Source organism: Colossoma macropomum, unplaced genomic scaffold, assembly GCF_904425465.1.
Source record: "Colossoma macropomum unplaced genomic scaffold, Colossoma_macropomum, whole genome shotgun sequence".
In the NCBI taxonomy this organism is placed as follows: domain Eukaryota; kingdom Metazoa; phylum Chordata; class Actinopteri; order Characiformes; family Serrasalmidae; genus Colossoma; species Colossoma macropomum.
Window position 1 is genome coordinate 36,160,249 of NW_023494801.1, and position 24,203 is coordinate 36,184,451.

Consider the following 24,203-nt stretch of genomic DNA (forward strand, 5'->3'; position numbering starts at 1 on the left):
ATGAGCTAACAGGCTTCTCCAGTAGAGTTAGGCTTTACTGAAGGACTAAAGAAGACTTGCAAGCTTCCAATGTAGGACAGTGACAGTACACCACTGTTAGCTTGGTGCTAACATAACACAGAAGTTCTCATAAGGGCGTTAGCTGAAATTAGCTTCATTGGTACAGTAGATAAAAGGGCAGTGATGTTCATAACTGTATAAACAAGACATCACTGAAACAACTGAGAATCCCATGAGATGAATAAGATAACTGGTTCAGTGTGTTCACACTTAATAGTCCGATCACTGAAGAAAATCAGATTGTGTCAGTAACTGGTTCAGTGTGTTCACACTTAATAGTCCGATCACTGAAGAAAATCAGATTGTGTCAGTAACTGGTTCAGTGTGTTCACACTTAATAGTCCGATCACTGAAGAAAATCAGATTGTGTCAGTAACTGGTTCAGTGTGTTCACACTTAATAGTCCGATCACTGAAGAAAATCAGATTGTGTCAGTAACTGGTTCAGTGTGTTCACACTTAATAGTCCGATCACTGAAGAAAATCAGATTGTGTCAGTAACCGGTTTAGTGTGTTCACACTTAATAGTCCGATCACTGCAGAAAATCAGATTGTGTCAGTAACCGGTTCAGTGTGTTCACACTTAATAGTCCGATCACTGCAGAAAATCAGATTGTGTCAGTAACCGGTTCAGTGTATTCACACTTAATAATCCGATCACTGCAGAAAATCAGATTGTGTCAGTAACTGGTTCAGTGTATTTACACTTAATAATCCGATCACTGCAGAAAATCAGATTGTGTCAGTAACGTTCAGTGTGTTCACACTAATAATCGATCACTGCAGAAATCAGATTGTGTCAGTAACGTTCAGTGATTTACACTTAATAATCCGATCACTGCAGAAAATCAGATTGTGTCAGTAACCGGTTCAGTGTGTTCACACTTAATAATCCGATCACTGCAGAAAATCAGATTGTGTCAGTAACCGGTTCAGTGTATTTACACTTAATAATCCGATCACTGCAGAAAATCAGATTGTGTCAGTAACCGGTTCAGTGTATTTACACTTAATAATCCGATCACTGCAGAAAATCAGATTGTGTCAGTAACTAGTCTAACTAATTTAGTGGTTGAGTTTGACACCCCTGATTTAGAAGGTGAAGAATGCAGCAATGTGCAGTTGCTGTCAGTGTTACTCCAGTAGTCCCTGACACCGTTTCGCGGGTGCTGTGTTAAACCCTGCTTGCTGTTTTCCAGAATGAGAGCGATAGAGATCAGCGTGAGGGTGAGCACGCGCTGACAAACCCGCTTAATGAGCTAAAACCCAGAGAACAGCCTTAATCCCATCTAAGGAAGCAGCGTGCTGTTTACACAACCACTTGAATAATCAGATAACTGCAGAAATCCGATTATGATCGTGTTAATGTTGTGATCGTAAACACACTCAGTGACGCTCACAGGTGGACTGACGGTGTCCAATGATGTAAATTAGATCTGCTCTGATTGGCTGCCCTCCATCATGTCCTGTTCAGAAAGCAGTCCAGGCTGAAACACTCCTTATAACGTCAGTGAGAGTGGGCGGGGATAATCTGCTGTAGGCTGGATAGGCAGATATATGTAAAGGTATTGTTTTGTGACATCACAAAAACAATGAATTGAAAAGGAGCTGGTTGTGTAGTGTTTTGTTGGCTCCAGCATCTGCTTGAGCCGATCAGCTGACTGAGCTCTGAGCTGAGCTGAGTCAGAGTGAGTAAGAGCCAGAAAAACACCACGACAGGGAGCGAAACTCCTGAGATTCCCTGCACTCAGGACGTGCAGGGCCTGCGGGTGTGTTCAGAGTGTGTAAAGCATTATGTACTCAGCTTAAAGTGACAGTTTCACAAAAAAAAAAACCAAACGCAGTCAATCAGCCGAGACACGTTCGGTGTCTGAAGCTTTTTAGTTTTAGTGCTGGAGCTATGAGGCTAATGTAGCTAACAAGTAATCATACCTTATACCCACCAATTAGCATCAGGCCTAAATCATCACATATCTGCCTCAAACCGTGTGGAGATGTTCACTAATCTGAATGCTGAGTAGGTGAATATACAGCAATCTGCAGATGTTTCAGGAATTACATTTAAAAAGAAGTTGTTTATCTTGGAAAATCAGTGCTTATTTGCTCATAAAAGCTAATATTCCATGTGCAATATGTGTAAAATACATGTAAAATATCTTTATAGTGTAAAGATCTTTTGCTCTTTTGTTAACAATGTTCATATTGTTAATTTTGTGAAGGATAGAGTTTATATTTTCATCTTTTTTATTATATATATTATCCATATACTATACTGCTATCTATATATAATCTATTTTGTATTATATATTATATTATATATATCTATGTATATATATATATATATATATATATATATATATATATATATATATGCCTAGCTCAGTTTCCCAGTTGTGGGACTAATAAAGGTTTATCTTATCTTATCTTGCCTTATCAGAATACATTTTTATTTTTTGGCCCACCACCCCCCTCATGGGAAGGCTATTAAAACTTTACTATTATTCACTGAAAAAAATAGTATCCTGTCAAGTGAAATGATCTTAAATCCAGTCAATCTATCTATTTCTAGACATTATTTTGCTGCTATTTTTTCCTTGACAGGTGAAGGAAAAACCCACAACACTTTTAATGTAAGTCAATGGAACCAGACGTCTTTCCAAAACTGAAAACGACAAAAATGGAGATACGAGGTTTTCTTCCGACAGCAGTGATTTACTTCTTTTAGGTGATTTTATCAAGTAAAATTATTTCACTATACTGGCAGATAATTTGGTGGTTTCAAGCTCTTTTCTTACAACAAGCAAGATAATCTGCCAATATAGTGAAATAAATGTAAAATCACTTAAAACAAGCAAAAATGTCTAGAAACAAGGCAAATAATCTTAAATGAAGCTTACAACAATCTCAACAGGAGAAATATTGGATTTATTGACTATATTTAAGAGTATTTTCCTTGACAAGATACCATTTTTTGCAGTGTTTGTAGTGTTTTTATTAGAGTGGACATGTTAGCATAAACAGACAGACAAACAATGATAAAATAAAAAAGAAAGACAATATAAACGTAAAAAATAATATTGAGAAAATAAGCAAAGGTCTTAATGAGAAGCAGTTGTTAACAACACCAGTAGTGCCTGTGATATGGTCCTGTACAGGGACAGAATGTTGTGTGTGTGTGTGTGTGTGTGTGTGTGTGTGTGTGTGTGTGTGAGAGAGATAAAGAAGGGGAAAGACTTTATGATTAATAGGAATATTTAATACCGTAGCAACTCACTACTGACTGGCGCTGCTCCGAGAGGCTCGGGAGGCGTAGCCATGCACGTGCCACGCTGAGAGGCTCATGGTAGGTGCACACCCTCCTGAAAAGAGACTTTAATGTTGTTTAATTGTCATTATTTGTTAGTGTAAAGCCGTGTGGTGTGTTATTTGTGGTCTATGGGGTCGTGTGGGGGTTTTGTGTTGGGGGTCAATCACTGTGAAGGTGAAGCCTGTGGCTGGTGGTCTCCTCGAGAAAGCCCAGTATTAATCATAATTATTATCCAATACCCGCTTTTTCTGATCAAAACTTCATGGAATTAAATCAGGTGATGGAATTGCTGGAATGCAGCGAGTGTGCTCTTCTACCCAGCTCATAAGACGCATCTTTAAAAACAAGAATGTTGTACTGTATTTATGCTTATTTATATTTATTCTAATGCTATATTTGCTTAGGTGTTTAAGGCCTTTGCACAGCACGGTGTGTAAATGTGCTGATGCTTGTGACATCACAAAAACAGCAATGTTTACATCAAACTGACACTGTAAAGTCCAGGGTTTTCCCTGATATGGGCCCTTTAATAAAACAGCCGCTGCTCCCACGCTGCATGACTCCTGCTCTCTTTAGGACCCAGCGGCGCGCTCCTCCCAGTACTGACGTCTGTACAGTCATACGTGCCCGGATAAACGTGAGAGTGAAAGTGGAGGAGCATCAGCAGCAGCAGCAGCAGCATCCGGAGGAGGTAAGATCTCTTATTAACACACACACACACACTGCCGGACACACACAGAGAGAGAGAGAGAGAGAGAGAGCGAGAGAGAGAGAGAGAGATAAGAGAGAGAGGACTATGTGTTAATACTTAATGAGGCTAATTAACATATCAAAGTTAGGCTTATTCATAGAAGGAGTGATAAGGCTGGTAATCTAGGAATCTGTCGGCTGGACGAGCATCAACTCTGACATGTAGTTACAGTCTGGACGTTATTTGTCCTCATTATTTATCACTCAGCCATTTGCCCTTCAGTGTCCTTGTTTCTCACTGGCTGATCTGAGAGATGCTACAGAAGCTCATATCTGTATGGTTATTAAACATAAACACTGTTTAAGGAGAATCCACTCTTTAGGCTGTGAATGTCTGCAGATGATTTGCTCTGATCAAGCCACCTGTTTGTGTTTGTGACAGCAGAGTGACACAGCAGCAGCATCCAGAGCGTAAAGTCAAGTCAAGGTGAGCAGCTGCTTTGTTTATTTTTCTCTATTTTCGTGGCGTTTTGTGACTTAACAGTGTTCGTATTATGTATATCTCATACATATGTATGTACTCATATATACATATGACCAAATAAATAAATGATTTAAAGATACTTTACAAAAAGGAGCTTTTATTATGTAAATATAAAGAAATCTAAAACTCTACAGGCAAAATATACTCATTCATATAGTCATTGATTACTTGATTGATTGATTGATCAGTTGATTGCGACTGAGCCGCCGCGGTATATCCAGCAGGTGGCACTCCAATCAATAATCAATAACTACAGAGCAGTAATAATGAATAATCACAGAGTGATCAGTACTAGTTTAGTTTGTACAAACACATCAGTCTGACAGGAAACAAACTATTGATTATCAATCTAAACTCTGACCAGCACCATCAGCAGGCAGATCCCTGTTTTAGGAGGACAGTAATTATCCTGGTTTGACACTGGAGTGGAAACAGTTCATAACATTGCATTAAACATTACATTACATTTCATCACATTGTATCCTAAAGCTATTTAAGGGTTGTATTTTAAGCAGTAACGAGCTCCAGCTGCGTATTGCTTAATTTCCTGCGGGTTTGTTTTCGTTGTATCATTCTGGGTCTGTTTTGTTGTAGCACCATTTTCAATCAGTCAATCAATCAATCAGCCTTAATTTCCACCCAGAAATACATGGAAGGTGACCCTTATTTTCAGTGCAGCTGAGCATTTACAACATTGAAGGGATTGAAAAAGAAATTAAAATGTAATTTAATCAGGTTAAACTAAAATGAACGAAACTACAAAAACAAATTAACAGAAAATCCAGATGAGAAAAATGGCAAAAGGATTAGGAGAGCAGTTAAGATTTGATTAAAAAGGAGAAATAAAATAAAACCAAGATAATAAACCGATTAATAGGCAAACGAAAGTTTACAACAGTCAAGTGAAACATTTTTAAAAGGAAATAAAAAAAACAGTAATAGAATTGAGATAAAATGAAATAAATTAGAAGAAAAAAGTAGATAAATATTAATAAAATAATAATAAAATGAAATAAAAAGGAGGAAGGAGAAGTTAAACGCAGCTAAAACAGTGTCAGGCTGTCTGAAGGAGGTCAGAGACTAAGTCTAAACTGACTGAGTGACTCAGTGAGTTTTAGAGACTCCTGCAGTGACTCCAGCTCACTGCTGCTAAAAGCTAAAACCTCTCAGTACCTGACAGGTGATCCAGTCACCGAGCAGGTCTGATCATTGCTGTTATTTATCGAGATTTTTTGGAACCTCCAGTCCCCACATGACTTATAACTGGTCCCTTTGCATGTCAGCCCCCCTCAGAGTGGGCGGTCCTTCACCACACTGAGCGACGAAACCTACCACACTGTTTGCTGCGGTGGCCAATGTGACCCAACAGCTGCGCAATGAGAATGATGGCAACATGATAACGTGCTGCATTTTACAAACACTCTGCAAACTCAGACAACACCTTTATTAAAATGAGGACGCCAGAGTTTTACAGTGTAGACAGCAAAAACATTCACCGGTAAAGTAAGTTAGCTTTCATTGGAGCAGATAACTGACATCACTGTGTTGCGATGAGAATCAGCTGCAGAGCCTGACTAACATTTCGAACAGAACACCAGATGTGACATAACCACCGCAGTGCAGCTGTGCTAGTAAACCGAGATCTGTTTGCTGATCTTATCAGCTGAGGTAGCAACTTAGCCAGCCAAGCTAACCCTGAGCTTCCTGACCGTGAGTGTCTGTGGTCTCCTCAGCTCTGTCAGTGACTTTCCATCGCAGATATTCCGTCCCCTTCCCGAGTCTTCCAGACACGTTCCCGCTGTGCTGTGACTGAGGCTGTGGTGTTTCGGAAGTCGAATGTGTTCTCTGGGTTTTCAGTGTGTGTGTGTGAAATGTAGGTCAGGTGTAGTCAGGATGATGACAGTGTGTTCTGAGTTTGCATGGGTTTTATTGCGCTTGTCAGTCAGATATCTGGCCTGCGAGGCGACACAATCAAATCAATCAATTATTTATTTATTCCTCTAAAAGTGTATGCATGAGTTGCAGGGGTGGCGACACGCCTCCAGACGTGGCGGGGCAAAACAAAAAATAAAAAAAGCGCCTGGCTGAGTGACGCAATGCAATTAGGCCACTGACTGAAACTGCCTTTCATGTCAGACTACTGATGTGTCTTTATAAACCTGTTCAGAGGTGGGTAGTAACTGATTACATTTACTCAAGTACATGTACTTCAGTAAAATACTGACTCTGGATTTTCACCTGAGTGTTTCCAAATCATATTACTTTTACTTCTACTCTACCAGCCGTTCGTATTTGGACACTGATTCCGTTTTGTGTGTTTACATGCTGAGATGTATACCATACTATATAAACACTGTTAAGTCCCAAAATTAGTGTATTTGTTTGAGGAGACTTAGAAGCTTTGGAGTGGATCAGAAGCTCATGATCCAGGTCCATAATATTGTTTTAGAGAATATTTTATTATCCGTCATTTCAGTTTGGTTTGGTGATCTTTCAACACAGATAAAGAACAAATTAGTGTTGTTGAAACTACTTGCAAGGTCAATGCTGGTGACCAGCACTCCTGTCTTAGTGCAGTCTATGGGCAGCCTGTCATTAGACCGGCAAGAAGAATTATATCTGATCTGGATCGTGTTCTTTTTCCAGAGTATCAGCTTCTTCCTTCAGGCAGGAGATTTAGAATAATAACGTGTAGATTAAAGGCTCAGAAACTCTGATGTTCCTACATCTGTTACAGTTCTTAATTCTATTAGGAGAGCGATGCGTTTTCTTCACTATGTCTTAATCAGGGTGTGAGGTTATATGTCCGCTGGCTCTTTTATGACATGCAGTCTGGTTTGCCCAAGAAAAATTTCCTCTGGTGCGACAATAAAGTTAATTACATTTACGGCGTTTGGCAGACGCTCTTATCCAGAGCAACTTACAACTTGATCAGTTTACACAGTTAGTGAAGGCAGTGTTAGGAGTCTTGCCCAAGGACTCTTATTGGTGTTGTATAGGGTGCTGGACTAAATGGGGGATTGAACCCCAGTCTGCAGCGAAGAAGGCAAATGTGTCACCCACTACATTATCAAATAACAAGTCAAATAAGAGTGAGACTGGAGAAAAAATACTAAAATACTGTAAAACTGATTCTGACTCGACATTTCCTTTAGATTTAGAGTGCAGTAATAAGTTATCATAAAGTGTCATTACCTTGTGTGTCAGGCTCCAGTCCTCGCAGGCCACAACACTGCAGACTTCAGCACACTGCTTCATTAAACACACCTGATTCAGCTCAGCAGCTAATTAAGGTTCATTAACTGAATTCAGAGCGTCAGGTAAACACTAATAACTGCAGCACTTTGGCCTGTAAGGTCCCCAGTTTGACATGCCTGATCTGTAGCAACACTACAGGAGTTTCTACAGGATTTATATAGTGAATTCAGACAATTACTGTAGTTTACAGGACACTGCACAAGTACTACTATTAGAGCACTGCAGGAATATTGTAGTGTTATACTATAGTTAGATGATCATAGATGTATTTTACACTCTTAAAGTCGGTGCTTCAAGGTTTTCTTTGATAAAGACAAGAATCAATAGAACGTGAACATTCAAAGAACCATTTTCCGTTATTCTCATGGTGAAATGATTCTTCAGATTGATGGAGGATGTGTTGTATGTTGTTCTATACGGCACTGTTTTGAAAACGGTTCTATGTAGCACCAATAAGGTTTACAAGTTTGACATTGTAAACAGTAGTCAAACCCATTTTGGTGCTATATAGAACCGTATACAACACATTCTCCACCAGTCTGAAGAACCACTTCACCATGCAGAGAACCACTTAATCATTCACAGGGTTCAAAGTGTTCAAAGAACCTTGAAGAACCATGTTTTTAAAGAATGTACAGTGCTGTAGTTTTTATAGTGCTACTATTAAAGTCTAAGTCATGTTAATAAGTGTGTAAAGTGTCATGGGGGCAGCCTTGTGTGTGTGTGTGTGTGTGTGTGTGTGATGATGATGGTGATGCTGCATGTGACTTTACTGACAACAGGCTTAAAGGCCATCAGCTTAGATTACAGGACAGTAAACATGGGCGTTACTGTGATGATAAGATCAGTAAGAGTACTCATTTCTCAAGAGGCGTCATTCAGGCGCTTTAGAACGTTCTTAAGCTCTCTGTGCTGTTCTTAAATGGTTCTGATCATTCGAATGTGATCTATCTATGCTGTACACTTAAACTATCTGACTTTACCTTTTAAAAACGTATGCAAACGTATTACCTTGAAAACAATTCGTTTCTTAACAGGTTCCAGCTTAAATAAGTTTATATTTGAGTGATAGTTCCACTGTTAGATTATATAGGCTTTAAATAGCTTCCACAGCCAGTAAGGTGAACTCAAACAGCCTGGCCATTTAAAACACTCTTACAAAGATGGTTCTTCAAGGGTTCTGCTATTGTTACGATGTCAAGTTTGTTACACTAGAAGAATTTTTTGGTACTATATAGAACCATGTACAACACACTGTTCATCAATCTGAAGTGACTGGATTTATGAAATGAACAGTGGGGACGTTTCTAGTTCAGCAGTCAGTATATCATTAAAATATCCAATGTTTTTATCTATAAAATAAAAAATGGGGGCAGTTATAGTTTCCTGTATTTTGTCCATGGTAACTGCTGTACTGCAATAAACTCTGGGTAAAACTGGGTTCTAACTAACCCTTCTGAAAAAACCACAAAGTGTTTCTGTGGTTCCTGATGTTTTCAGTCCCGTAACTCCACCCCTGCTTTAACCCCTGGGTCACCCCATGTCCTGAAAAGATGTCTGTGGTGATGCTGGACACTTGTGAGCTTCTGGAGGAGTTTTACACAGCAGTGTTCTGTAAAACTAGGCGAGAAAGTGGTAGAAGTGGTCAGTAGAGAGCAGCAGCGCCCTCTGCTGGACAAAACAAGCTCAACACAGTATGTCTGCCCGTCTGCTCTGCTGCAGGACTTACTTAGGACTTTCTGCTGTGTTTTTAATCCACAGTTAAAAACAGGGACAACTCCAGGCCAGTACAGGCTGCCAAAAACAGAGAATGTCCCTGGGAAATGGGGACATCTGGCCACGCTAATCTGAAGAACCATTTCACCATGCAGAGAATGGTTCTATATAATACTCATGGTTCTAAATACGACCATTGCCTTTACTGACCCTTCAAGAAGCATCTTTTTTTGCGAGTGTAGGTTAATTAAGCTGGCAGTGCTGTCCTCTTTAGAGGTCACTCTCGTTTAAGACAGGTTAAACTCTCATTTAACTGCACTAATATTCATCTGTGTGCTGTGTGCTGGTGTCCACTGTGTAACACCTCCATTACTGTAAATGAATTGTTTCTTACATCACACCATTATTGAACTTATTTCTGTACATTATTTGCTTGTTTTGATTTAATAATTTAATCTGGTGAAACTGTTTTTTATATTGGCAGATCATTATTATTTTCTGAAATAAACAAAATTATTTTCATTATTTCTCAAAACCTCCCTTGACTAGATTTACCTCAGTCACTAAAGCATCATGCAAGAAATAGTATGTGTTACTAAATTTGCATTAGTGGGTTTAAGAGATGAGTAACGTAAAACCAAAACAAATGAAGTTAGTGCAGCTGTTCCGTTATACAGTGAAAATGATCCATATCATCCATAAACATTCTGAATCCTTTTGAATTATTCCAAACACATTCCCAATTGTTTCAAAACGGTCTCCAGCAGAGATCAGCATGGCTGATCACCAGCATGTTGTTGTGTTTTGGGTGGTGGTATGCTGGTCAACCAGCATGACCACACTGGGTGACCAGCTAAACCAGCACTAGATCAGTATAGACCCCCTTAGACCAGCATGGAATCAGGGATGTTCCAAGTAGCTTCCGGTTGTTCTAAACGTTCTTAATTCCTTAAAGTTACACCTCCTTCTGATGTTCTTAACTACAGAGCCCCTAAGACGACATGGTGATTATTCTGTAATGAAGTGTGGCCACAAATCAACACCTTAACAGGCCATGGGCCACAAGTTTCTCATGGGTACGTGGTCTCGATATATTAATTTGTGGCCTTAATATATTAAATTATGGACTCAATATATTAACTTGTGGCCTCAGTATATATATATATATATATATATATATATATATATATGTGTGTGTGTGTGTATATATATATATGTGTGTGTGTGTATATATATATATATATATATATATATTATATAGTCTCAATATAGTAATTTGTGGCCTTATTATATTAACTTGTGGCCTCAATATAGTATAGTAAAACGTCCCGGGATGTTCTGAAACATTCCTAAACTAGTCTTTAATGATCCAAATCGTTCTTAAACGTTCTTAATTGTTCTAATGGAGGTTCTAAGACCAGCAGCTGTTGCGTCTGGCTGAGTGGTGGTAATAGGTGCTGTATGAAGTGCTGTAAGTAGAGCAGAATGTGTGGCTGTTGCTGAGCAACGGTGAGAGGGGCTTCATCAGCCTCTTTATATCCCACCTATATTCCTGCAAACCCCGCCCACCTGCGCTTCAGCTGGGGGGAAAATGTACCATCCGACAGGGTTGCCAGATTCCTGGGGGAATTTAGGTTGAGTTAATGTAAAGAGGTTTTACTCCAAGTGATTTTGGAGCTTTTCTATTGGTCCATTCATCATTAAATTTTCTCTCAGTTCAAACAGTGTAGAAAAATAAAAATCAACAAAAATGGAGATACATGTTTTTATGATATGCAGTGCCTATCTGCACAGTTTTGAAGACATCAGTGGTTAAATTCTGTGTTGTTTATCATTATGGCTGAAAGGCTCTCCTTCCACTGGGTTTTGCTGCATTTTGGTTTATTTTGTTAGACTTGCACATATAGGAGCAATCTGGCAACCCTGCCATCTTCCCTGTGTGTTTACCCTTCAAGGTCTCCAGGAAGTGACCCGCTTAAGAGAAGTGACTCCTCTTTGTTTTGCTACTGCATGACGTTTATTTGTCTGATTAGTTTGCCTTGTTACACTTGTTATTTCAGAGCACACAGACCATAAACCGCCTCCGAGGACCAGCTCAGCAGATCTGAGTTTAGAACCAGGACCAGAACCACTTTATTTGGCCAAGTATGTTACACATACACACATATTAGTCACACATGTGTGACATTAACACACTGAACAGACCAGATAAGCAGACTATTAACAAATATTTAACTATGCCCTTAAAAACAGGGTTCTACAAGGGTTCTTTAGTAAAGAAAATAGTTCTAGCAAGAACCCTGAACACTCAAAGAACCCTTTGCATAATTGAAGTGTTTGTTGCATTATGAAATGGTTCTTCAGATTGATGGAGAATGTGCTGTATATGGTTCTATGTAGAACCCTTTTCAAAAAGTTTCCATATAGAACCATCTATAGCACACTCTGAAGAACCCTTTAATCATGCAGAGGGTTCTTTGAGTCTTCATGGCTCTTTATAGAACCATTTTATTCAAGAAAGAGACAAATACAATAAAAACAGAATAAACATAGTAAAGAATAATAAAGAGCCAAAGTGAAAGGAGCCGAAGAGAAAATCTGTACTTACGCAGATTTGAGGATGAATAAAATATAATAACTGCTATATATAAAATATTAACAAGGGATATGAACATTTGCAAAACTTAACACTGTTGTGCACATAAGCATTAAATTACAGAGGAGCTGTAGCGTGGCCGTCTTTAATGGCTCTGAATCATAGCTATGCTATTATGCTATTAGCCATGCTAACATACTTTAAGAAATTATATTTTCATGCAAAATTAGAGAAACACAAAAATTTAGTTTTGTTGTTTTTAAGTCAAAAATAAATCATGATTTTTTTGTTTATTTGCTGAATTTGACATACTCATACATACGAGTGCAAAAGTCTGAAATATTTTATATTTTATGTTTTTTTGTTGTTCTAAAATGTTAAACTCTGCAAATAAATAGAAATTGTGCACTAAATTTTGCAGAGAAATTTACATTCACATTTACGGGATTTGACTGACACTCTTATCCAGAGTGACTTACAATGTGATCATTTTTACACAGGGAGGTGAGGGTAGTGTTAGGAGTCATGCCCAAGGACCCTTATTGGTATAGTGTAGGGTGCTTAGCCAGATGGGGATTGAACCCCAGTTTACAAGGCAGAGGTGTTACTCACCACACTACACCAACCACTATAGTCAAGTTCTCTATATAGGATGTTTTCATTTAATTCAGTTATTTTCACTTAGAAAATTAACAAAACATGAAAATTGGGGGTGTTCAGACTTTTGCGTGCTGATGTATCACCACAGACACAAACTAACAAGATAAAACAGGGTTAATTATTAATAATTACAGGTTGAGTTTAAAGCAGGTCAGACAGTTGGGAATAGACTGTCTGTCTCACCTGAGAGATTACAGGCAAATCAGCGCCGTACGTCCATTACAGCTCCCTGTGGAGCCCTGCAGACTGCAGCCTCAGCTGGGGTGTGGTTTGTCATCAGTGTCCTACACGGTGGTGATCACATCAGGATTAGAGTCACAGGCTGTTTTTGTCCAGCCCTCGATCAGACGCTCATTTGAATATATCACTGCTGTCGGAACAAAACCTTGCATCTCCATTTTTGTTGTTTTTCAGTTTTTGACATAATTTGAAAAAATCTGTTGGTCTTTACATTGTGGGTTAATTTTATGATGAATGGACTAAAATAAATGTCCCAAAATGACTTGGAAAAATGTCTGGTTCCATTGACTTACATTAAAAGTAAAGTGTGTTTTTTCCTTCTCCTGTAAAGTTACCATTTTGGAGATTCGAGGTTTTGTTCCGACAGCATTGATATGCAGAACAGTCCCACTAACTGACCTGCTCATCTGCACTTTGTTCCATGTTTAAATGTTGAACCGCATTAGATAGTTGGTCTTGGATGCTGATGTCACTTCTCAGAACATGGTGCTAAATGGAGAACCATGTAAAGCCCTCCATTCAGTCAGTATCCGAGGCTGTAATTACAGTGGATGTGTCTTGGAAATGATTACTAACCATGACTCATACGTTTGATTCATCAGTAACAAGCTGTGCGAATGCTGATTGGCTGGCGAATTCTAAATACAGCCAGATCTGTTCTTTTAACAGACGACTCCTCAAATGAGAATCTGCTGCTTCTCCAGATATAGATACACAGATTTTATTCCCACTGTGGTTTTATTGCTAAATACACACTGATCACCCGTGATATTATAATCACCCCCTGTTTCTACACTCATTGTCCATTTTATCAGCTCCACTGACCACATAGTTTCACTCTGTAGTTCTACAGTTACAGACTGTAGTCCATCTGTTTCTCTGATACTTTGTTAGCCCCCTTTTACCCTGTTCTTCAGTGGTCAGGACCCCCATGGACCCTCACAGAGCAGGTACTATTTGGGTGGTGGATCATTCTCAGCACTGCAGTAACACTGATGTTGTGGTGGTGTGTTAGTGTGTGTTGTGCTGGTCTGAGTGGATCAGACACAGCAGTGCTGGAGTTTTTAAGAGTCTTTAGAAAATGGTTCTATATAGAACCATGAATACTCAAGGAACCTTTTGCATGATTAAAAGGTTCTTTGCATCATGAAAGGTTTCTTCGGATTAAAGGGAAATGTGTATGAATGTGCTGTAGATGGTTCTGTATAGAACCTTTTAAAAAGGGTTCTTCTATTGTTACAAGCTTAACACTCCTATTGTTACCGTGTCAAGCTTGTAACAATAGAAGAACCCTTTTGGGTGCTATATAGAACCATTTTCAAAAAGGTTCTATGTAGAACCATCTACACCACATCCTGCTTCAATCTGAAGAACGCTTTCACTGTGCAAAGAACCATTTAATCATGCAAAAGGTTCTTTGAGTGTTCATAGTTCTATATAGAACCATTTTCTCTACTAAAGAACCCTTGAAGCACATCTTTTTTAAGAGTGTAGTAAAGGCAATGATTCTATTTAGAACCATGAGTCCTATGTAGAACCATTTCATGCTTAAATTGTTCTCTGCATGGTGAAATCATTCTTCAGATTGATGGAGGATGTGCTATAAATGGTTCTATATAACAACAAAAAGGGTTAAGGGTTCTAGTATGGTCTAAGTTATGGTGTCAAGCTTGTAACAATAGAAGAAACCTTTTTGGTGCTATAAAGAACCATGTACAACACATTCTCCATCAGTCTGAAGAACCATTTCATCATGCAGAGAACCATTTAAGCATAAAATGGTTCTACACAGAACTCATGGATAGAGGATTTGAGAGATATCATGCTAAAAAGTATTTAATGTGAATAATAAATAAAGAATGAATACATGTATTTCTGCAGGCATCAGCAGAGCATCATGGGAGGTGTAGCGCTGGATGAGGGGCCGAGTGGTGTGAAAGCCCCCGATGGAGGCTGGGGGTGGGCCATTCTGTTCGGCTGCTTCATCATCACGGGCTTCTCCTACGCCTTCCCCAAGGCCGTCAGCGTCTTCTTCAAAGAGCTGATCAGAGAGTTCGGCGTCGGGTACAGCGACACCGCCTGGATCTCCTCCATCCTGCTCGCCATGCTCTACGGCACCGGTGGGTCTAATTAAAGCGACAGTTGGTTTAACTGGTCACCCAGCATGGTCATATTGGTTGACCAGGATACCAGCATCCAAAACATATGCTGTTTTTTTTCTAGCAGAGATACTATTATTAATAAAAATTGACAAAATGCCCAAATTCAGGCTCCAGAATGGCTGCTACTGATTTTAACTATGCTTATGTACTTCATGCTCATGTTAACAGATAACAGTGTCATACAGTGTCAGCACGGTTTGAGGCAAGCGTGTGGGGATTTAGGCCTGTGGTTAGCACAATGCTAATTCCTTCCATTACTATATAGTAGCCTTTTAGCTCCAGCGCTAAAACTAAGAAGCAAATTTCAAACATATAAAACAATAAAACTAAGAACAAGATTGTTCGATTGTCTTCTGTTGGTGTAAATATGCATGGATAAATTTACCACTGCGTCCTGGCCCACAGCCAAAAAAAAAAACATAATTCTGTTCCTAAAATCAGATTGTTTGAACTGTCTTTTAAAAAAGTTAAAATACTTAATAGATACACACCAATGACTGCATCACAACCACCGAATACTACAGTCAGATCAACTGAAGTAACAACCCTGTTCTGTTTAAACTGGAGAGCTGACAACTTATTGTCTTTACAACGGGGCTAAAAGCTTGCAGGCTAAATAGGCTAAAAGGTAGCTAACAGTCTAAAACAGGCTAAAAATAGCAGGCTAAACAGGCTAAAACATCACACACTAAACAGGCTACAAAATAGCTAACAAGCTAAAAGATTGCAGGCTAAAACAAGTTAGAAGACAGCTAACAGGCTAAAAGATACCAGGCTAAACAGATTAGAAGATAGCTAACAGGCTAAACAGATTAGCAGGCTAAACCATCTAAAAGTTAGTTAACAGGCTAAACAGGCTAAAAGATATCAGGCTAAGCAAGCTACAAGTTAGCTAACAGGCTAAACAGGCTAAGATATCAGACTAAACAAGCTAAAAGTTAGCTAACAGGCTAAGATATCAGACTAAAAGATATCTAATAGGCTAAAACACAGCTAATGGGCTAAAAGACAGCTAATAGTAAACAGATTTAACCTCTCCTACAGATTTATTTAGTGTTGGGCTTTGACGTGTTTACTGAGCGATTCAGTGTAGAACTGCAGTATAAAAAGTAAAGAACGCGTTATCTGAACGTCGTCTGTGCTTCAGATGTCTTTTTAGTGTTTTTAGCAGATCTGATAGCGTTAAAGTAGCGTTAAACTTAGAGCATAAAAACTAATGTGTGGCACTATTAGCTTGATGCTAACACAACACAGAAAATCACCTCGAAGCACTGGATGCTTCTTCGAGGGTTCTTCAGTAAAAGGAGTGGTTCTGTTTGAAACCACAGGTTTGATATAGAACAATTTCATGCTTAAATTGTTCTTCACAGGGTAAAAGTGGTTCTTTATAGCACCAAGAAGGGTTCTTCTATTGTTACAAGCCTGACATCGTAGCAAAAGTAGAACCCTTTTTGATGCTATACAGAACCATTTTCAAAAAGGTTCCATACAGAACCATATACAACACAAGCATGAAGGAACGCTGTTTGTTTGTGAGCAGGTCCTGTATGCAGTGTGCTGGTGAACCGTTTCGGGTGTCGCCCTGTGATGATGGTCGGGGGTCTCTTTGCGGCTTCTGGAATGATTTTGGCATCGTTTGCTACCAGCATCATCCACATCTATTTAAGCATCGGAGTGTTGACAGGTCAGTGCTGAAGGCCTCCTGCACCATAACATGGCCAACGGGTTCACATCACAGAGACTGTTCACATCACAGAGCTGAAGTGGTGCAAACCTGATTTTCTCCTTAAATGTTTCATTTTTAAGTGAGATGTACGTTACAGTTTTTGGATCTAGAACAGACAGCTGGATCTGATGGGTGATGTTGGATGCATTACTGGAGGAGACTGTTGTTTGTGTTCAGAGTTGTAATTCTAAATCCAAAAAAAAAAAATCTGCAAAATTTAACGGTTCAGATGTAAACAGAGTCGTTCAGAGTGGTTTGGTGTGAAACACTCAGTTATAGAGAAACTTACTGAGTCAGAACTGTTCACAGTGGTGGTGATAGGAACCAGACGTCCACCTCTAAAAGCTCCCTCACAGAAAGTTCCTACATGAAATGGTTATGAATTCACTGCCTGATGACTGAGACACTGTTTTATGATAGTTTTGAGAACTTAAACTCCATTCATGGTGGAGGGATACATGCAGGGCGCTGTGAGGCAAAATAGTCCCCAAAGAAAACTTATTATTTCAGATTTTCCACTATTTTCCATCATCAACATTCCATATAAACTCAGAAGACTCGTGTAGGTTCACTGGTGGTTCTGGATAGTAAATAAAATGTCTATATTTGTATTGTAGTCATGGCGACCCCTGGTTCCTATCACCACCACTGTAAAGACATCTGAACCATTTCACACCAAACCACTCTGAATCACTCTGTTTACGTCTCACACACTGGATTATGTGGGAATTTTGAAACATTGATGACATTTCCCTTTTTCTAAAGCAGGCAGATACAATCTGTCAATTGATTTTCTGCAAAAGTTTCCAAAAAAAGTCTGAAACCATATTTGTATGTGGTTTTGAGTCTGATTTAAATCAGTTTGACAAGTTAGATTGGATTTCATCTGTTTTTTATTTCATTACTTGTATGTTTCACCTTTTTTCTGCCCCGCCCTAGTGAGCGTACATGTGCCTGCATCGTTACTATGAACACAGCTGAGAAAATGCAAGCACTACATTCTGGTGGTCCAAATCAGATTTGGTCCACTTGCAATGTGAACGCTCAATTAAAAAATCTGATCTAAGAAACAAATCCAGTTCCTCCTCCTGTGCGAACAAAGTCTTATGCACACGGATGAGAACGGCTGAGGCAGAAAAACTGAATCAAATTTTTTTTTTTAAAAATCACAATTAGGTGACAATTGTTGTGAAGTGAATGTCTCAGCAGTGATGGACCCTGAGCTAAGGTCATCTGATTGCAGGTCTTGGATTGGCCCTGAACTTCCAGCCATCCCTCATCATGCTGAACCGATACTTCAGTGAGAAGCGCCCCCTAGCGAACGGCCTGGCGGCTGCAGGCAGCCCCGTGGCTCTGTGCTGTCTGTCTCCACTGGGTCAGGTTCTGCAGTACCGCTATGGCTGGAGGGGGGGCTTCCTGATCCTGGGGGGCATCCTCCTCAACTGCTGCGCCTGCGGGGCCTTGATGAGACCCCTCATCCCCCCAAAGAATGCAGAGAATTCTGGGATTGAGGAGGCTCAGGAGCATGAAGAGAAGGTCCAAGCCAAACCCAAGGCCAAGCTGCTGGACTTCACTGTGTTTAAGGACAGAGGGTTTGTCATCTACACTGTGGCTGCGTCCATCATGGTCCTGGGTCTGTTCGTGCCTCCAGTGTTCGTGGTGAGTTACGCCAAGGAACTGGGCAATGAGGACACCAAGTCAGCCCTGCTGCTGACCATCCTGGGCTTCATTGACATTTTCGCCCGGCCCACGTGCGGAATCATCGCAGGTTTGAAGTGGGTGCGCCCGCGGTGTGTTTACCTCTTCAGTTTCGCCCTCATCTTCAACGGCACCACCGACCTGATAGGCTCCCAGTCCAAAGACTACGCCTCGCTGGTGGTCTTCTGCATCTTCTTCGGCATCTCCTACGGCATGGTGGGAGCTCTGCAGTTCGAGGTGCTCATGGCCATCGTGGGCACACAGAAGTTCTCCAGTGCCATCGGTTTGGTGCTTCTCTTGGAGGCCATAGCTGTCCTAGTCGGACCTCCTTCTGCTGGTGAGGCTTTTTCAGACTACTGATATTTTTAAAGCTGCTGTAGGATTTTATTATTAGGATGTAAACAGAGTCGTTCAGAGTGGTTTGGTGTGAAACGCTCCGTTCTAGATAATCTTACAGAGTCAGAACTGTTCACAGTGGTGCTGATAGGAACCAGACGTCCACCTCTAAAAGCTCCCTCACAGAAAGTTCCTACATGAAATGGTTATGAATTCACTGCCTGATGACTGAGACACTGTTTTATGATAGTTTTGAGAACTTAAACTCCATTCATGGTGGAGGGATACATGCAGGGCGCTGTGAGGCAAAATAGTCCCCAAAGAAAACTTATTATTTCAGATTTTCCACTATTTTCCATCATCAACATTCCATATAAACTCAGAAGACTCGTGCAGGTTCACTGGTGGTTCTGGATAGTAAATAAAATGTCTATATGTGTGTTGTAGTCATGGCGACCCCTGGTTCCTATCACCACCACTGTAAAGACATCTGAACCATTTCACACCAAACCACTCTGAATCACTCTGTTTACGTCTCACACACTGGATTATGTGGGAATTTTGAAACATTGATGACATTTCCCTTTTTCTAAAGCAGGCAGATACAATCTGTCAATTGATTTTCTGCAAAAGTTTCCAAAAAAAGTCTGAAACCATATTTGTATGTGGTTTTGAGTCTGATTTAAATCAGTTTGACAAGTTAGATTGGATTTCATCTGTTTTTTATTTCATTACTTGTATGTTTCACCTTTTTTCTGCCCCGCCCTAGTGAGCGTACATGTGCCTGCATCGTTACTATGAAAACAGCTGAGAAAATGCAAGCACTACATTCTGGTGGTCCAAATCAGATTTGGTCCACTTGCAATGTGAACGCTCAATTAAAAAATCTGATCTAAGAAACAAATCCAGTTCCTCCTCCTGTGCGAACAAAGTCTTATGCACACGGATGAGAACGGCTGAGGCAGAAAAACTGAATCAAATTTTTTTTTAAAAAAATCACAATTAGGTGACAATTGTTGTGAAGTGAATGTCTCAGCAGTGATGGACCCTGAGCTAAGGTCATCTGATTGCAGGTCTTGGATTGGCCCTGAACTTCCAGCCATCCCTCATCATGCTGAACCGATACTTCAGTGAGAAGCGCCCCCTAGCGAACGGCCTGGCGGCTGCAGGCAGCCCCGTGGCTCTGTGCTGTCTGTCTCCACTGGGTCAGGTTCTGCAGTACCGCTATGGCTGGAGGGGGGGCTTCCTGATCCTGGGGGGCATCCTCCTCAACTGCTGCGCCTGCGGGGCCTTGATGAGACCCCTCATCCCCCCAAAGAATGCAGAGAATTCTGGGATTGAGGAGGCTCAGGAGCATGAAGAGAAGGTCCAAGCCAAACCCAAGGCCAAGCTGCTGGACTTCACTGTGTTTAAGGACAGAGGGTTTGTCATCTACACTGTGGCTGCGTCCATCATGGTCCTGGGTCTGTTCGTGCCTCCAGTGTTCGTGGTGAGTTACGCCAAGGAACTGGGCAATGAGGACACCAAGTCAGCCCTGCTGCTGACCATCCTGGGCTTCATTGACATTTTCGCCCGGCCCACGTGCGGAATCATCGCAGGTTTGAAGTGGGTGCGCCCGCGGTGTGTTTACCTCTTCAGTTTCGCCCTCATCTTCAACGGCACCACCGACCTGATAGGCTCCCAGTCCAAAGACTACGCCTCGCTGGTGGTCTTCTGCATCTTCTTCGGCATCTCCTACGGCATGGTGGGAGCTCTGCAGTTCGAGGTGCTCATGGCCATCGTGGGCACACAGAAGTTCTCCAGTGCCATCGGTTTGGTGCTTCTCTTGGAGGCCATAGCTGTCCTAGTCGGACCTCCTTCTGCTGGTGAGGCTTTTTCAGACTACTGATATTTTTAAAGCTGCTGTAGGATTTTATTATTAGGATGTAAACAGAGTCGTTCAGAGTGGTTTGGTGTGAAACGCTCCGTTCTAGATAATCTTACAGAGTCAGAACTGTTCACAGTGGTGCTGATAGGAACCAGACGTCCACCTCTAAAAGCTCCCTCACAGAAAGTTCCTACATGAAATGGTTATGAATTCACTGCCTGATGACTGAGACACTGTTTTATGATAGTTTTGAGAACTTAAACTCCATTCATGGTGGAGGGATACATGCAGGGCGCTGTGAGGCAAAATAGTCCCCAAAGAAAACTTATTATTTCAGATTTTCCACTATTTTCCATCATCAACATTCCATATAAACTCAGAAGACTCGTGCAGGTTCACTGGTGGTTCTGGATAGTAAATAAAATGTCTATATGTGTGTTGTAGTCATGGCGACCCCTGGTTCCTATCACCACCACTGTAAAGACATCTGAACCATTTCACACCAAACCACTCTGAATCACTCTGTTTACATCTCACACACTGAGTTATGGAGGAATTTTGAACATTTGGTTTCCCCCCGTAGCCCCAGTTATTCAACCAACCAAGTCATATTTGGTGTCTGAAGTTTGCTTCTTTGGCTTTAGCGCTGGAGCTACGAGGCTAATGTAGCTAAAAAGTAATGGAAGCTTATGCGAACACCAGTTCTTTTAAAATCAAACAGACCTGCTATCACAGATGAATCTTGCCATGTTTATAGAGAACAGTGAGTCATACAGTGTCAGAAACCACATAATCAAGACTATTAGAGACTCTGAACAACTACACACAGTTTGAGACATTTAGAAATGTGGTTAGCACCATGCTAACTAGCAACCAAGCTTTCCTTATTTGTTAGCAGTGGTGAACTGTAGCTATAAGAGCTAAACTTCCAGTTCATAATGTAAAAACACCTCTATGGTAAAGCATAATTCCTTCTAGCGCCTCTTTGGGGTTTCTAATAGTATTTTAGCACTAAGATTTACAAGAACATTTTTTTGGCTGTTCTAGGTTCAATTAACTTTTGAAGTTTGCAACAGACATTATCAGATATCTGAGCTTGTATGTATCAGTGTTACAGTCACTCTCTCAGTAAAGAGTCCTGCATAGAGCTGCCACCACTGTTTAACATTCATAACAGCTAAGCAGAACCTGCTTAGACTACGACTCATATTCACAGTCAGTTATCTAGAACCTCTAGAAGGACTAGAGTGATGTTTTCCTCTCATGAAATTAGTCCGGAAAGTGTAATTGGTTGGTTCCTCTGTCACTTTCCGATTATGTTGGTGGATAATCTTATGTATAAGGCCTTCAGTCCAGCTCCTGAAGTCCTAACCAATGGGAGAGCAGCTCAGCTGTATCTACCTAGATACCAGAGAGAGAACAATCCTGATTGGATCATTTCCAATTTGGGCATTTGATGGTTTTAACCCTTTTGTTTTCAACCAAAACTTAACAATGAATTCAGAGTTTTACTGCAGTACTTATGATATGAAATAAAATATGAAATAAAAATGAGCTAATATTTACTGACTGAATGAGATGCTGACGGAAATACTGGATAAATCTGATTTGACTGCAGACTATTCTGTTCAATTTGTTTATATTCCGAGGACACAGTCGTTACATCTCAAGACCACCCAACTAATTATATCTCCATCTTCCCATCCCTCCTCTTCTCCTTTCCTCAGGCCGTCTTCTGGACTACACCAAAAACTACATGTTCGTGTTCCTCCTGGCTGGTATTGAGGTCACTCTGTCTGCTGTGGTGTTGGCCACATGCAACTTCCTGTTCATCAAGAAGAAGCCTCAGGAGGCGGATGCTGCTGTAGAAGCTGGAGAGGTGGCTGGAGAACTGGAGCAGCTCCATAAGAACCACACAGAGGAGCCGAAGGAACCCGACGGAGATGCAGAGAAGCAGAGGGACCTGGATGACCAGGAGGCTAAAGAAGAGACGGAGGGAACGTCGCAAGAAGAAACAACCCTTCAAGATGGGCACGTGCAGAACGGCGGCGTCGGCGCTAATCCTGAAAGCAGCCTGTGAGCGGAGACGCTGGACGAAACATTAGCCAAGGACAGAGGAGGAGGTTGCAGATGTCCAGATTAGAGCAATAGACCGTCCACAGTATTAGCGCGAGCTGTCTAGATGTTGTCTCGGTCCATTATCCACCAGAACACTACTGGCGGACTTGTGCAGACCAGAATGACCACGAGTTTCCACTGTGTACACGCCTGCACTGCCACAAGTAGAAAAGAACAGGCCTGTAGTGAGCACAGGTATGGAGATGCAGAGGTCAAAGGTCACGCCATCACTGCTTTTGCTTGTTCTGGTGCCAACACAGCTGTAAAAACCAGTTTAAGTGCATTAGTGTCCCAAGGCCTTTAAACATCACGTTCAGTCTGATATGATAAACGTGCTGCTATCTGTTTGTGTTGTAAGTGCTTTTCTGTTAGCGTGGGCCAGTTTCCTGCACGTGGATTAAGCCTAGTCTTGGACTAAACTGCATAGCCAGTGCTGATCCATCACTAACAATCATTTAGCAAGTGATAGGTCCGGTTCTGATTTTTAAATATTTGTTGTATAACTGTTGGTTAATCTGAAGCTGTGCTGCTATATCGGAAATCTGTTTATCTGACATCAATTTATTTCCACCATAAGTGTGTAATTTCACTGACCAGCAGTTCTTCAGTAATAACAATGCTGGAACTACTTTTTGTGGCGGAAGAACTCACTAACATTGAGGCCTTTTATACACCGAACATGATTTATTTGTGCAATTTATTCAGATTTATATTAAATGTGGAAGATCTCAACATTTCAGCTTCTGAATGAAGTGGTGAAGCTGTTTATGCTACTTTCACTTTTCCAACATGGACAGTAGCTCAGCGTCACCGTTGGTTTGTTCTGCTGGGAGCAAAGAATCAGGAACCGTATTACAGAAACTTCCATCTTTTTGTTCTAAATTAAGATCTGACAGGTGATCTTAATTTAGGACTTTTATCTTATCTTACAGCGTCTTATCTCCAGTTAGGAAATCTTAACCTACTCAATCGAAGTTGACAATCAGCTGTCATGTCTGTTTCCTAGCAACCGACCATAAACACACACAGCTGAAACGTAAACACAATCAAAATAATGTTAAAATGTGAGTTACGCTGCTGTTACTGATGTAAAAAAGGATCAATTATACTAAAGAGTGATAAACCGTAAGTGGTGAATACTGTGAGAGCGCCCCCTGCTGTTTATCAGAGCGTCGCCGCTCCCCAGTTTCAGTCTCCATTTCCCAAACGCGTTAGCCGAGCACGCT

The 24,203-nt window shown here is 40.7% G+C and overlaps 1 protein-coding gene across 1 annotated transcript; it reads left to right on the forward strand.

Moving 5' to 3' along the window:
* The first annotated feature begins 4,086 nt into the window (after positions 1-4,086).
* si:ch211-234h8.7 (uncharacterized protein LOC561627 homolog) lies at positions 4,087-23,921 on the forward strand. The gene is made up of 7 exons (XM_036589463.1): positions 4,087-4,543; positions 11,635-11,719; positions 14,952-15,190; positions 16,773-16,916; positions 18,202-18,993; positions 20,051-20,857; positions 22,587-23,921. The coding sequence occupies exons 3-7, from the start codon at positions 14,968-14,970 to the stop codon at positions 22,937-22,939; spliced, it is 2,319 nt and encodes a 772-aa protein (XP_036445356.1). The 5' UTR covers positions 4,087-4,543; positions 11,635-11,719; positions 14,952-14,967; the 3' UTR covers positions 22,940-23,921.
* Positions 23,922-24,203: the final 282 nt, after the last annotated feature.